Raw genomic sequence first — 15,926 nt, forward strand, 5'->3', positions numbered from 1 at the left:
TCACCCACCAACGCATCCACACTGGGGTGAGGCCCTACGAGTGTCCTGAGTGTAAGAAGAGGTTTCAGACCAGCTTTCATCTCCTCTGCCACCAGCGGATTCACACGGATGAGAGGCCCTTCAGCTGCCCCGACTGCGGGAAGGGCTTCAAGCGCAACTCCCACCTCGTCATCCACCGGCGCATCCACACTGGGGAGAGGCCCTACGAGTGTCCCCAGTGTGGGAAGAGGTTTCACACCAGCTCCAATCTCCTCCTGCATGAGCGGATTCACACGGATGAGAGGCCCTTCCGCTGCCCTGAGTGCGGGAAGGGCTTCAATCAAAACTCCAACCTTGTCACCCACCAGCGCATCCACACTGGGGAGAGGCCCTACGAGTGTCCCCAGTGTGGGAAGAGCTTCACCCAGAACTCTAACTTGACCAGACACCAACGGCAGCACCAGTAAGGGAAGCCCTGTGTGTGCCCCACCTGCAGAAGAGCTTTGTGCACGGCTCCTGCTTCATCCCCCATTGGAAGTCCCACATTAGAAAGAGCCATTGTGATCCATGTTCCCCATGATCCATGCTGGGAAGACACCTGTCCGTTTTCCTGCCCCTGACAGTGGCATGATGTGGGATTGAAGAAGACGAGGGTCTGACCCTGGCCATGTCATTACATTCACTCCCACCTCAGGTCATTGCCAGGGACAGGAATAGGACTCTTTCTCCCTGAGGAGAAGGGTGTCCTTTCCAAGCAGGAGGAAATTGTCGCTGGGAAGAGCCATGCAGTTGTGTTGTAGTTTTCGCTTTTTCTTATCCCTTCTGTTACCAATATTGTTTCTGTTTCTCTTTGTTTCTTATTTCCTCGCTGTTCGCAATAAATTGTTCTTATCCCAGCTCAGGATCTTTGCGTTTTGTGCTTTCCATGGGAGGCGGGAGGGCAGCAAGGGCAGCGTGGTTTTAGCGGGAGCAGGAAATTGGAGAATCCCATTCCTGAACCCTGGCTCATGGAAACCGAGCATCCCAGCTGGTCCCAGCCCTGGTGGCCATGGCAACAGCCTTGGGAGCAGGTCCCTGGCTGGGGCTGTGGGAATCTCTTCACTCTGGTGCTCAGGGACAGGAGTGGAGGGAACGGCTGCAGCTGAGTTGGGGCAGGCTTAGGTTGGATCTCAGGAAAAGGTTTTTGCCCAGAGGCTGCTGGGGCCCTGCCCAGGCTCCCCAGGGAAGGGTCCCAGCTCCAGGGCTCTCTGAGCTCCCGCAGTGTTTGGACAGTGCTGCCAGGCCCAGGCTGGCATTGTTGGGGTGTCCTGTGCAGGGCCAGCAGTTGGACACGAGGATCCTGATGGGTCCTTCCCAGCTCAGCCAATTCTGTGGTTCGGGGATCCCATGAGCCTGGGGATGGAACTGCCAATGGTTGCCATGGCAACGGGCTGTGTCTGCAGGCCTGAGCTGGTGTCCATGGCAACCATACCTGGCATGGGGTCTCCATGGAGCTGCCAAGGGACTGAGCATAGCAACAGGGGGGCTGGTGATGGTTGCCTACCAAGATCAGATTTGTCACACGCCCTCAGAGTGGTTCCATGGGGACTTTGCAAGAGGCTCCTGGCTGTTCAAGAGCTGGAATGTCACAGGCAGAGACAGGGGCTCCATGGAGACCTGCCAGGGCTTTCTGGGGATGGTAAAGAGCCGTGTGGTCAGAGGCAGTCACAGCCATTCCATGGTGACATCCCAGGGGACCTTGGGCTGCAAAGGCACCGATCTGTCACAGGCACTCATGGGGACTCCACAGTAACATCCCAGGAGTCCCCAGGCTTCCCAGGGGCCAGGATGTCCCAGACACTCACAGGGGTTCCAGTCATGGGCAGAGTGGGAGCTTAGGAAAAGTTTATTAGAAAAGATCCTGTTTGGTCACGAGGTGCAGAAAGGATCCCTGATAGCCCCCACAGATCCCCAAATGTCACCGTTTAATCAGAGATGACACAGACTCAGATCAGAAGCCTAAGGGCTAAAAGCTACCTGTTTTTTCAATCCTCTTCTTTTATATCTTGGTCTGCTGCAGGTGGACATCACTGGTCATTTAATCAGCACATTTCGATTGACCAATTAAGACAACACCCTGCAGGAAACAACTTTATGGAAAAAAGCCAAGTTCCTACAGATGTTGTCGAGGCACCAGTTATTGATGTTTGTTTTACCCTGGGCCCTTCTGGGGGCTCCCTGGATGGGGGAAACCCTCCTGTAGCTGTCCTGTCCCAAGTAAAAGGAGATGCGTGGGACTTTTTCAATCTTCAGCTTCTTGTTTATTGTTATCTAATGTTTTGCATGCTGTGCACACCAGGCTCAGCACGCTGGAAAAGCACAGCAAAATGGCTCTTAAATGTACGGTTTCAAGGTCTTTTAAAGTTGCCTCATTCAATTAACTCTTAAAATGTACAGTATTTCTACTTATCGACCAATAACTCATCTCTTGACTGTCCACATAACCTCTGCACTGTGCTTTCCTTGACCAATCACCCTGTGCCACCAACACTGCAGAAAATGGAGTAGATGAAGAAGACAGGGACTGCACCCAAATTACTCCATCCTGCTTCCTATGTACACTATACTAAAACTCCCAAAACCTAAATTTCTCACCCAAGGGACATACTATACTACCCTCTAATCTATTTCACACTTTGATAAATTCTAGTCTATCTCAAAGTCTTGGAAGTCCTCTCCATAGGCAAAGGTGAAAGGCAGTGTTTCTCTGGGGGTCAGGACCCCTCAGAGCAGACACAGAAATATACCCTGTGCCCTGGATTCCCACACATTTAACCTAAAATCCTTCAACCCTTAACAAGTGAAGTTACCCAAAAATGTTCCAGGTAAGTAGGATTAGAAGGAGAAGAAATAGAGAACAACAGAAAGACAGAAGATCTATAGAAAGATACACACACATTGGCACCAACAGCTCAGGTTCCAGCATCACCAGCAGAGGAACCCAAGGAGAAGGCAGGATCCAGACCTTGGGCTGGCCTCATGCTCCGGCTTTTAATCCCTTGGGCCTCCCTGGGCCCGCCCCTGGGGTGGGATTGCCAGTTGCTTGTCCAATCAGAGCCAGGGTAGTGGCAGCTGCTAGTGTATGATTGATTGACAGTTCAAGCAATCAGAGCTGGATTAACACAACCTTTGCTGTGTGATTGACAGCTCAGCCAGGCCAGGGCTGGGGGCAGGGCTCTGTCCCACCACAAACCAAGGCCTGACCCAGCCCTGGCCCCGCACGGGCATTCCGAGCATCCCAAGGTGTCTCAGGACATCGATCTCATCCAGCTTCTGACAGCGACCACGGTGACACTACGGAACCTCATGGAGCCATGGGTGAGTTGTGACAATGTGGGTCCAAGGACACCACAGTGACACTACGGAACCTCATGGAATCAAGGGGCCATTGTGACATTGTGGTGCCTCATGGAATCAAGGAGAGCATTGTGAAACTCGGGGGCTCCAAGGAACCAGGGGTCCATGGTGACCTTGTGCAGCACAGAGTGTAACAGAGGAGCCATTGTGACACAATGAGGTCTCATGAAAGCAAGGAGCCATGGTGACACATCAGGGCTTTGTGGGACCACGAAGCCATTGTGACATTGCAAGGCCTCAGGGAAGCACGAGGCCATTGTGACACGACAAAAGCAAGGGGAACATTGTGACACTTCAAGGCCTCATGGAACCAAGGAGACCATTGTGACACTGTGGGGTCCCATGAAACCAAGGGAACATGGAACAGGTCTGGCTGGCTGGGCCTCCTGGTAACTACCTGACAGGTCCAGCTGAGCTTGGCCTGTCGACCGCTGCTTCTCATCTGCCCCTGAAGCACTGGGGCTCTGGGCTTTCCTTCCTATAGGAGAGAACTGTCCTTCTCCTCAAGAGGCCCATGGCAAAAATTGGGATTCCTCCTCCTAATTTCCTTATATGCAAAGATTGTTCCCAGATGAAATCTGCCAGGAGAGACAGATCTGGCTGCCTTGGTCACCCAAGGGCCACCTCTCATCTGCCTTTGAAACACTGCGACCATGTTCTTTTCTTTCTAAGGGGAAAAACCATCCATCTTGACTCGGCGCCCATGGCCAAAATTGGGCATCTGCCTCCAGAATTCCCTATATCCAAAGATAGCTCCCAGAAAAAACATGCCAGAACTGAGAATTCTGGCTGGCCTTGGCTTCCTGAGGGCTGGCACTCATCTGCCTCTGAAACACTTTGCTTTCCTTCCTAATGAAAAGAACTCTTCTTCCTGTCCAGGCACCCATGGCCAAAACTGAGATTCCACCTCCAAAATGTCCTTTGTTCAAGGACAGCCCCTAGATGAAAGGTGCCAGGAGAGACTGGTCTGGCTGGCTTGGCCTAAGGGTGGCCACCTCTCATCTTCTTCCAAAACACTTGGACTTCACACTATTCTTTTCTGTAGGAAAAAACATCAATCTTGACCAGGTCCCCATGGCCAAAACTAGGATTCCAACTCCAAAACTCCATACATCCAAGGATTGCTCCCAAGTGAAAGCTGCCACGATAGACAGGTCTGGTGGCCCTTGGCGTCTTGGGAGCTGCCTCTCACCTGCTTTTGGAACACTGGGTATCGGTGCTTTCCTTCCTATGGAAAAGAATTGTCATTTTTCTCAATGTGTCCATGGTCAAAATTGAGATTCCTCCACCAAAATTCCATATATTCAGGGATTCCTCCATGACAAAAGCTGCCAGGACAAAAAAGTCTGGCTGGCTTGGCTTGCCAGGAGCCAACTCTCTCATCTTCTCCCTTTGAAACACTTGGGCTCTGTGCTTTCTTTCCTATGGAAAAGAACCGTCCTTCTCCTCCAGGTGTCCATGTCTGAAATCGGGATTCCACCTCTAGAATTCTGTATATCCAAGTGTTGCTCCCAGGCAAAATCTGCCTGTACCATCAAGTCTGGCTGGCCTTGGCCTCTGGTGGCTGCCCCTACAACACTGGGGCTGGGTTCTTTCCTTCCCATGGAAATCACTGGGACACTGTGGGGACCTCATGGAACCAAGGGGATCATTGTGGCACCACTGGAGCCCATGGAACCAAGGGGCCATGGTGACACAGTGGGGCTTCATGGAACCCAGAGACCAATATGGTTCTGTGGGGCCTGATGGAACCATGGAGACCATTGTGACCCTTCAGGGTCTTGTGTCACCAAGAGGGCATTATGGCACCTCAGGGCCTAAGGGAAGCAAGGGGCCCTTGGGACACTGTGGGGCCCTGTGGAACCCAGGGAACATGGAACAGGTCTGGCTGGTTTGGCCTCCCAGGAGCTACCTGACAGGTCTGGCTGATATTGGGATGTCAAGAGATGCCTCTCATCAGCTCCTGTAGCCCTGGGGCTCTTTGCTTTCCTTGCTATGGAAAAGAAGTGTCCCTCTTTTCAGATGCCCATTGCCAAACTTGGTACTCTCCCTAAAACAATTCCTATATTCAAGGGTATTTTTCAGAAAAAAACTTGCCAGCTCTGGCTGGCCTTGGCCTCTGATGGTCACCTCTGAGCTGCCCCTGTAACAGTGGGGTGTGGGAACTCAGCACATCGCTCCGGATGTCTAGAGCTACCAAGAGAATCCTTGGAGGGGCTCAGAGGTCTTGGAATGTTGCCAAAAGCACTTGGTGGCTTGACTTTGATCCTTCTAGGGATGTGCCACTTGCATATGAGGATATGAGAATCACTGAGGCTTGAATGGTGTAAAAACAGTATATTTGCAAGGTGAAACACAGGTTTTAAGGTTTTGGTACAGGGGGGTTATGGAGACAAGATGGAGGAATTTAGGCCTATCTTGTGGTTCTTCTTTCTTCTTCTTGTCATCCATTTTCTGTGTGACGCAGACACTTCCTGGTGTTGGTTGTTGGTGAAGGTACACTTGCCAACAAGGGTGAAAGGTATTGGGGATAAAAGGTAAATATCATTTATTGGTTGGTTTTACTATAAAAAGACACGACTGCCCCGTGGGCGGTCAGAGTGCCTTTGGCTGCCTTGCTGGTCAGATCCTGGCTGGGTAGAGAGAAAACTTTGTAGATAAGAAATAATAAACAATCCTGAAGACCAAAAATCAGAGAGTCCAGTCTCGTCCTTTGAAGCCCGATTCTGAACGAACCATCCTACACGTGTCTGGGCAGAGACAGACAACAGCCAACCCGGACAGTGGGGGTCTGTTCCTTCCTTCCTATGGAATAGAATCCGCTTTCATGTCCAGAGACCATGGCCAAAATGAGCATTTGTCCTCCCAAATTTGGTATATCCAAGGACTGGTCCCAAATAAGAGTGTGTGTCTCGGGCACATGACTACTACTTGGGGACAAAGGAGCTGTGTGCTCTGTGCTGTTGTGGTGGTTTTGCATCACAGAAGTGAAATCCTAAGAGAAGCTGATAGCAGTTTCCTCAGTGTCTGGCAAAGAAACCAATCAGGAATTAGCTTTGATAATTGAAAATCTGTTAAACTACTAAAGAAACTGTACATGGCTCTGTGATGACACATTTTAAAGATGAAAAAACTGCTGGGGTTTGCCCACAACCCCCAGGCAGGGGGAAGAGAAGCCATCAGCCATGGCCGTGCTGCTGCTGTGTTCTGGCCTGGCTGCTGAGATCCTGGTCCTCCCCCAGCACGGCCCATCCTGACACAGCCCCAGTGCAGCCGCTGCAGAAACCTCCATCGTAAAACAGCTCCGTCCACAAGGACCGAGCCTGGCCGGGGTCACAGAACCATCTGCAGGCCCTGGGTGAGATATGAACTCTTTCAGTGCTTCCATCATCCCTTGAGTGAGAGAAAAGGACAAAGTGTAGGCACATAGAGGAGAAACATGAAGACAGCCGAGGTCAGTGAAGAGGAAGTTGAGTCCCAGATTGAAGGAGTTGCCTTGATCTTGGGGCTGAAATCCTCTTGTAAAGCTATGGATACATCAGAATCTCTTTTTCCCTATAATGCATTGAAAAGTGTGGGGAGATGACTTGTTCAGCAAAGGCCTCCATGCTAAAATAAGGAAATATTTAAGTAGCTCTGGTCCCATGAGAAGTTTGAATAGAGAAAAAGGAAAGAGTGATGAGACCCTGTGCCCTCATGGAGAGAAGATCTCTGTTCCTAGACATGAAAATTATTTCAAAAGTAGATGAAGAGAACCTCTGCTTTTAAACAGCCCATCTTTAAATGAATACCCCATAAGTTGACATAGTCCATAAACACAACTGTGGGAAAAGCTGTGAAAAAATCTGAGGGACTTCACAAGTGCAGATTTTCTTGGTGGCTACTGTTCTTGAAAACTGAGAGCCACAAGAGAACTGTATTTTTATGGAGAAGTCTTCATAGCACAAATGAGTCTCCTCTCCCTAAGTGATCTGAAGAAAGACTATTCTAGAGGTGGTAAACTGACTGAAAATTCTAGGTTTTGTCTCTTTACATTGTGAGTAAGAAAGAAAAATTTGTAGGGAGAGAAGTGTTCTGAAGTCTGATTCTTATTACTCTTTCTTTTACTTATTGGTAATAAACTTTTCTTTATACCCTTTTAAAGTTTTAAGCCTACTTTGCCTTTCTCCTAATCCTATCTCACAGCAGGAAATAAGTATATTCTAGTGAGTGTACTGGTAATTAGCCAGCACTGAACCCACCACAATAATTGATGCATTCTCCAAGAAATCTCAAATTGGTGAAACAAAACCACTACAGAAACCTTCCTGATGAACTGCATGAGAGCAGAGGGAAATCAAGGCAGAGCCATGGTTTGTCAAGAATTGCCTGATTCCAATGAGCCCCGTGGTGCATTTGGAACTGTGCCCTGGAACCTCAGGGCCTGAGAGGAGATTGCACAAACTTTCCAGGAGTCAAAGCCAGAGATAAACCCCAAAGTGCCTCAGCATATTGAGGGGTCCCATCGAGGTCCATCCCAAACACAGGCTCCTCATGGACTCCTTGGAGGAGAGAATTGGTGGCCAGGATGGCACAAAAACTTCTCAGAGACACAAAGTAGAAAGAAAAATCTAAAGTACCTTAAAAACTTTGAGTATCTCAAAGCATTAATGAGCCCCACTGAGTGTCAGTACAAAGCCTCTCAAGGGACTCGTTAAAGCAGATAATTGGGGCCATGATTGCACAAACCTCTCCCAGAGTCTCTATCAAAAGGGAAACACCAAGTACCTTAAAAGAACTGAAGTACCTTGAAGCATTAATGAGCCCCACTGAGTGTTGTTAATGACAAAGCCTCTCCAGGGACTAATTAAAGCAGATAATTGGAGGCCATGATTGTACAAACCTCTCAGAGACCCTAAGGCAAAAGAAAAACCCAAAGTCCTTTGAAAATTCTGCAGTCCCTGGGAGCAATGAGGAGCCCCCAGGGCCATTCCTGAGCAAGAGTCCCCAGGGACTCCATCCAGCAGATCCTTGAGGCCACTGGGATGTGGGCTAGGGGGGCATGCAGAGGGCAGGACAAGGGCGTGACAGTGCCCAGCCTGGCTGGGGCTGTGCCAGGAGGCCCCAGTGCCTCAGGACAAGGTGTCTCCTCACAGCCCTTGGTGGCACAGACCCTGCTGTGGCCCAGGGCACTAAGATTTGGCTTCTATTTGTCATCACTGCCTCCAGTTCTCTGCCTTTTCTGGGGCCTGGGGACACTTTCTCAGTTGTGGCCCTCAGTGGGACCCATTAAAAGTAAAAGAAACTTTGGAGTTGGATTCTGGCTTGGAGTTCTGGAGAGGTTTCTTCATCTCCCTCTCAGGGACTGATGTTCAGGGCCTGAGCACAAAGCCCCAGAGGCTCATTAAAGTCCTTGTGCTGTGTCTGTGCTGCTGAGCTGGGCTGGGCTCCTGGCAAAGATGCAGCTCCTGGTAACCAAGAAGAGCTTAAAAAGCACATTTGTCTTGATGAGCAGCTCCTCTCCCAGCCCAGCAGGGCTGGGGCACTGTCTGCAGCCACCCTGGGCACAGCACAGAGGCACAGAGAGCTTCAATCAGTCAGGGCTGGGAAGGTGCTGAAAAGTGCCTGGGGCAGAATCACTACCAGCCCTTGGCACAGGAACCTCTGGCTGCAGGACAATTCAGCTGCAGCTCCTGGAGCCATCTCCTAAAGCTGGAATATCCCAATGCCTACAGACACTGTGAGTACATTCTTTGATTCTCTCTTGTGCAGAGCAGCCAGTGGTGGCCAGGGCTGTCCTGCAGGGCAGGATCCTGTCGCCCAGGGTGCTGTGTTGGGCGGGGACTCTGCTGCCTGCCAGGGACAGCTCTCAGCCAGCCCTGGCAGCTGCTCCCAGCACCAGGGGACAGGATCTGGGTGGGAGGAGACAGTTGGTAAGGCTTGGAAGTGTTCTCCTTTGTGGTGAGGATCCTGCACTGTTCAGGATGGCTCCCAGCACAGCATTTAACTGCAGAACATTTCCAAGTAGATTATACAGGGAATACAGCAAGGCAGGGTCTGCATAAAACGGGAAATCCTTTTTTTTTTTTTTATTCTACTGCCTGGGTTGCCTGGATAGGAAATTGCATATAGATATATTCATATCTCAGTTAAGGCTCAGAAAAATGAAAGAATATGCTCTCAGTTGTTAATAAACTGGCAGTGAAGGAAATCAGCACAGGTCCCCTTAGATGCAGCATCAGCTTTGCTTTTCCATCCTCCTCAGGGTTGCTCTGAGGTTGCCATCAGAGCCTGCAGGGCCAGAGCTGCCCCTGGGCAGTGCCTGAGCTGGGAGGGGTCTGCAGGGCAGAGCTGAGCCCCCAGGGCTGGTCTGGGCTGTGGCAGCATTGGTAAGTCCAGCCGTGGGCACAGGGAAGCAGCTGCTGGCAGGGACAGCTCCAGGCAGCAGAGCCCTGGGCAGGCAGTGGGGGGAAAGTGCTCCTAGGCTGTGCTGGGATATTTAAAGTCCTCTTGAAACCCAACTATTCCATGATTACTTTTTTTACAGATCCCCATGTGCAGCCCCAGCAAATGTCCAACAGCAGCTCCACCAAGCACTTCCTCCTGCTGGCATTGGCAGACACACGGCAGCTGCAGCTCCTACACTTCTGCCTCATGCTGGCCATCTCCCTGGCTGCCCTCCTGGGCAACGGCCTCATCATCAGTGCCGTAGCCTGCGGCCACCACCTGCACAAGCCCATGTTTTTCTTCCTGCTCAACCTGGCCCTCACTGACCTGGGCTCCATCTGCACCACTGTCCCCAAAGCCATGCACAATTCCCTCTGGGACACCAGGACCATCTCCTACACAGGATGTGCTTCCCAAGTGGTTTTTTTTGCTTTCTGCACTGCAACCGAGTTTTATCTCCTGACTGTCATGTGCTACGACCGCTACGTGTCCATCTGCAAACCCCTGCACTACGGGACCCTCCTGGGCAGCAGAGCTTGTGCCCACATGGCAGCAGCGGCCTGGGCCAGTGGCTTTCTCAATGCTCTCATGCACACGGCTAGTACATTTTCCCTGCCCTTGTGCCATGGCAATGCCCTGGGCCAGTTCTTCTGTGAAATCCCTCAGATCCTCAAGCTCTCCTGCTCCAAATCCTACCTCAGAGAATTTGGGTCCATTGTACTTTCCATCTCTTTAGCATTGTGTTGTTTTGTGTTCATTGTTTTCTCCTATGTGCAGATCTTCAGGGCTGTGCTGAAGATCCCCTCTGAGCAGGGACAGCACAAAGCCTTTTCCACCTGCCTCCCTCACCTGGCTGTGGTCTCCCTGTTCCTCATCACTGGCACATTTGCTCACCTGAAGCCCCCCTCCATGTCCTCCCCATCCCTGGATCTGGTTCTGTCAGTTCTGTACTCAGTGGTGCCTCCAGCCCTGAACCCCCTCATCTACAGCCTGAGAAACCAGGAGCTTAAGGCTGCAGTGTGGAGACTGATGACTGGATGGTATGGGAAAAATTAGAATTATGGCCAACTTCTGCAAATCCCTTGTAATAAAATTCATCATTGATACTTCTTGTTCCATTTAAGAGATTCTTTTGCTTTCTTGTACTTTATTAATCTTTTCTGATACTGTCAGGTTGCACGTGACCTACACACATGTGATTAGGGTCAAAGAATAAAAAAAATTTAATTTTCCATGTTGTCTAGCTTATATTCTTCATACAAAGTGTGATCTTAAGTCATTATTTTATAACAATAACTTATTATATTCATTGATGCAAAGCTATTTGCATCAATATAATTGACAAAAGTTTTACAGAAATTTTATAAAGTACGTATGTACATTTACCTATGAAAGTAGTCTAGCTTAAAAAAATTTTCATGGATCTTTTCTATCTGTTTACGTGCTGCGGGCCTTGTAATGGATATACTCTACTTCCTTGCTATGGATATACTCTAAAATCACTTCCTTCCTTCCTACTCTAATTCCTTGCAATGGATATGCTCTAAAATCATCATTTATTTCTTCAATTAACTCAGCCGCGCTTGCAAGCCACCTGAAAAGCCTGTCTTTATTGTCCAGAAAGAAATGTCATTGTTTGTGCCATTTCCCATTTTATTTCTCTCCTCATTCCCTGTGGTCACAAACTGTGGCAGTGATGGGCTGTGCTCTCGGTGGCTTGAAAGGAACTAAAGGATCTCCCAGCAAAGTTCTCTGCAGAGATGCCCTTTTGTTGCCTTCTCTGGAGCTGCAGCAGCAATGTCTGAGTGCAGAGGTGGGGGCAGATCAGTGCTGGAACAGCAGCTGTGCCCAGCAGCAGCGGCACTTGATGTTGCCAGTGCTGCACCCGTGGCCCTACCCAACTGCCCTGGTGCCCTGGTGTTGCTGAAAGGCCTGAGTGCTCTCAGGGCCAGGCACAGTCCTGGGGTGGCAGTGCCAGGGCTGCAGCAGGGACAGGCCATGGGCACTGCTGGGGCAGCGCTGACGCCTCAGGCCAGGTCCTGAGGGCTCCAGGCTCCTTGCCCAGGCTCTCTCAAGAACACGCCCAGGCCAATGCTGAGCACAGAAAACCCTCATGAGCAGCCCCAGGGTGGCCGTGAGCAGGCTGGCGGCAAACAGCATGGCTGGTGCTCTGCAAGGGCCCTGGGGGAGACAGGAAGGAGCAGCAGAGCAGGGGCTGATCCATCCCCAGTGTGCTGGACAGCCCAGACCATCCTCATGGAGCTGCCAACAACATCCCCCCTCTGCAGCCCTGGCCTCTCCCCAGCTCACACAGGTGCCACATCCTTGCAGGCACAGACACAGCCACACTGGCGCAGGAGCCCCTGTTTGCATTGCACAGAGCAGGGGGGAGCACCCCCATGCTGTTGGTGTGGGGACATGAACCTGAGGGAGCACAAATGCCACCAGCCCCTGGGGTCAGCAAGGGCTGGGGGACTCCAGGGAAACAATTCAGCTTTGTCCTGACCTCTGCAGTCAGCCAGAACGTTTGTTCCCTTCAGCTGGGACTTTCCTGTCCCACTCCAGATGCTGCTGTTCAGAGCCAGAGCTGCCTGGCAGCCACCCCTGAACTTCCCTGACCATTTCCTTTGCTTCACCTTTGCTTTCTTTACTTTATTCCTGCTACAAATTTCTTCCTATTGCCCACCCCTGTTCCCTCCCCAGCAAATAGCCCATCCCTGTTTGCCCTTCCCTCTCTGGCCCCACTCCCCATTTCAGTTCCTGACTTGGCACAATGGGGAGCAGGATCATCCTGGAAGTGCTGCAGGAATTGTCTGCAGGCTCCTGCAGTGCCTCCTGCTGCTCCCTTGCCAGAAGCAGCAAAGGCCAGGGGGGCACATCTGGGCTGCTCTGTCTAGCCCAGGGTCTCCCTGTTCTGGGCAATGAGGAGGAGCTGCAGAGCCTCTGCAGGAATGACAGGATGGACTTTGGGGGTGGCAGGAGAAGCTGAGGGACCTGGGCTGCTGGAGCTTCTGAAGAGGAGGCCCAGGGCTCATCCTGCAACTTCTCTAAGGGTGCTTTCATAGAATCATGGAACCAGCAAGGGTGTAACAGCCCATGGAGATCATCAAGTCCAACCTGTGCCTTGGCACAACCTTGTCTCCCTTGGGTTTCCTCTTCTCCAGGATAAACAACCCCAGCTCCCTCAGCAACTCCTCACAGGATTTGTGTTCCAGACCCCTCACCAGTTTTGTTGCCCTTCTCTGGACACGCTCCAGCCCCATCATGTCTTTCCTAAAATAGGGGGAGCAGAATTGGACACAGCTCTTGAAGTGCTGCCCAACCAGTGCTGAGCACAGGGAAGAATCACTGCCCTGCTCCTGCTGGCCACACCATTCCTGATCCAAGCCAGCAGCCATTGGCCTTCTTGGCCACCTGGGGACACTGCTGCCTCATGTCCAGCCTGCTGTCCATCAGTCCCTTCAGGTCCCTTTCTGCCTGGCTGCTCTCCAGCCACTCTGTCCCCAGCCTGTAGTACTGCAGGGATTATGGCCAAAGTGCAGGACCTGGAACTTGGACTTGTTAAACCTGACCTTGTTGGATTTGGGCCCTGGATCCAGCCTGTCCACGGCCCTGTGCAGAGCCCTCCTAACCTCCAGCAGATCAACACTCCCAGACAACTTGGTGTCACCACGGTTCCATGAGGCCCAGAGCGTCACAATGGTCTCCATGGTTCCATGAGGTCTCCCAGTGTCACAATGTCCCTTTGGCTCCAGGGGCTTCTTTTGTGTCACAAAGTCCCTTGGATCCTTGGGCCTTGCTGTGTCACAGTGGATCCTTGGTCCCCCAAGGCCGTGCAGTGTCACAATGGATCCTTGGTTCCATGAGGTCTGGCAGTGCAGCAATGCTCTCCTTGTTTCCACAGGGTCACAGTGGCCTCCTGGTCCCAGGAGCCACCATGGTGTCAAAAATTCCACAAGTTCCTGAGGAGCAGCACTGGCCCTTTGGTTCCATGAGGCCTTGCAGTATCACAATGGTTCCAAGGAGTCCATGAGGCCTTGCAATGCCACAATGGTCTCCGTGGTTCCCCAGGCCCCACAGTGTCACACCACTCTTCTTTTTCATGAGGTCTACAATGTCACAATGGACCTTTGGACCCTGGGGTTTTGCTGAGTCACAATGGTCTCCTTTGGCTCCACAGTGTCACAATGGACCATTGATGACAGGAGGCCACTCTGTGTCACCCTGTAGCTTTGGTTCCATGAAGCTACACAGTGTCACAATGAACCCTTGGTTGGATGGGGCTCTACAATGAAACCATGGCCCCTTGGTTCCATGCAGCCGTGCATTGTCACAATGGTCTCCTTTGGGTGCCCAGTGTAACAATGGACCACTGATGAAATGAGGCCCTGCAGTGTCACAATGGACTTTTGGTTCTGTGCATCCCTGCAGTGTCACAACGGTCCTCTTGGTTCTGTGGGCACCCCCAGGGTCATAATGGTCTCACTGGTTCCATGAGGCCTCGCAGTGTCACAATGCTTTGCTTATTCCATGGGGCCTCATAGTGCCACAATGGTCTCCATGATTCCATGAGTCCCCTCTGTGTCACAATGGCCCCTTGGTTCCATGAGGCTGTGAAGTGACTTAATGGTCTCTCCATGGTTCCATGAGGCCTTGAAATGTCACAATGGACCTTTGGCTTCATGGGCTCTTCCAGTGTCACAATGGCCCTTTGGTTCCATGACACCCCAAAGTGTCACAAATGGTCTTCACAGTTCCATGAGGCCCTGCAGTGTCACAATGGACCCTTGGTTAGATGGGGCCTCTCAATGTCACAATGATCCCTACATTCCATGGAGTCACACAGCGTCAGTACAGTCCCCTTGGTTCCATGAGCCCAGCAATGTCACAGCACTCTCCGTGATTCCATGATGCCCCACAGTGTCACAAGGTTCCCTTGGTTCCATGGCCCTGTGCTGCTGCATTCCCCCCTCCCCTTCTCAGGCCGCCCTGCCAGCTGAGAAATGCTCCTTGGGCCTCGGCCTTGGCCAACAGCCCCTGGGCTCAGCTCCTCTGCAGCTCATCACAAACACTGTCTGCTCCAGCCACTGCTGCTGCCCAAACAGCTCCTGGCTCCTTTAGGAACAGCCCTGGGAACTGGTTTTGTTCCCTCTGTGGCACAACATCCCTGTTCTCACACTGCCAAAGAAAGCTGCTGATGCCAAGTGAGGCCAGGATGAACCATTGCTGGGACTGAAGCCCCTCTCGTGGGGCCCTGCAAACAGCACTCCAAAAGGAGCCCTTGGAGCTCTCCTGGGCCAGCGACTCCCTCTGAGTGGGGCCTCTCCCAGCCGGGAACTCTCCCGTTTGCTGCACTCGGGGATCCCAAACAACAACAGAGCCTGGGCCGATCCCCCCACTCCTCCAGGCTCAACCCTTCACCCGCTGGGGAGATGCCAAAGCATCAGCAGTGAGCATTCCCTGCCCTCAGGGGAATTCCTCACAGGTGCCTTGCACTGACTCTTTGTGTCTGTGTCCACACAGGAGTGCCTGTGCTCAGGGAAATGTGGCAGAAATGCTGCTCTCTGAGGGGCTTGAGTGCCTTGGATAGCTGAGTCAGTCCGGCCTCAAGGCAAGGTTAAATCACAAGGTCTGAATGAAGTTAAATGCTGTTAAGAGATATCTTTTGCTAAGTTGTTTAATATATGTTATAAGCGGAGTTAAATACTGTTAAATGTTATGCTTCTGTTAAATTGCAAAGTCATAGATTTTAAGTTAGGTTAAATACTGTTAAGTGCTGTTCTTTTGGTAAATTGTGAATTTTAAGGTATCAGTCAAGGTTAAGTCCTACTAAGTTTGAGCTCTGTTAACCGTTTGGGCTGTGTTTGTTTTATCCTTGCCCTCACAGTCCTTGTGTCTCACACACACACACACGCAGGGACAGTTCTCGGTTCTTTTCTGGTTTGATTACCTGGATTCTGTTTGGTTTTGTTGTTGCTTTGTTTCCCTGGTGTGCTTGAAGTGTCCAGTCAGGAGCAGAGTGACTCTTTCCCGGGAACTTTGTGGTGCTGTCCCATAATATCAAATCTGGTTTTTGCTGATCCCTTGCTGGGGATTTTTTCAGCACTCTCAAGGCCTTGTTCGGA

At 51.2% G+C, this 15,926-nt stretch overlaps 1 protein-coding gene across 1 annotated transcript; it reads left to right on the top strand.

Moving 5' to 3' along the window:
• Positions 1-9,924: 9,924 nt before the first annotated feature.
• On the top strand, positions 9,925-10,857 carry LOC311166029 (olfactory receptor 14A16-like; the record flags this gene model as incomplete). The annotated part of the gene is made up of 1 exon (XM_084227518.1): positions 9,925-10,857. One exon carries the CDS (start codon positions 9,925-9,927, stop codon positions 10,855-10,857), a length of 933 nt encoding a protein of 310 aa, XP_084083644.1.
• Between the last annotated feature and the right edge of the window lie 5,069 nt (positions 10,858-15,926).

The sequence above is a fragment of the Fringilla coelebs genome, assembly GCF_963513975.1.
Source record: "Fringilla coelebs genome assembly, contig: SCAFFOLD_32, whole genome shotgun sequence".
Classification (NCBI taxonomy): Eukaryota; Metazoa; Chordata; class Aves; order Passeriformes; family Fringillidae; genus Fringilla; species Fringilla coelebs.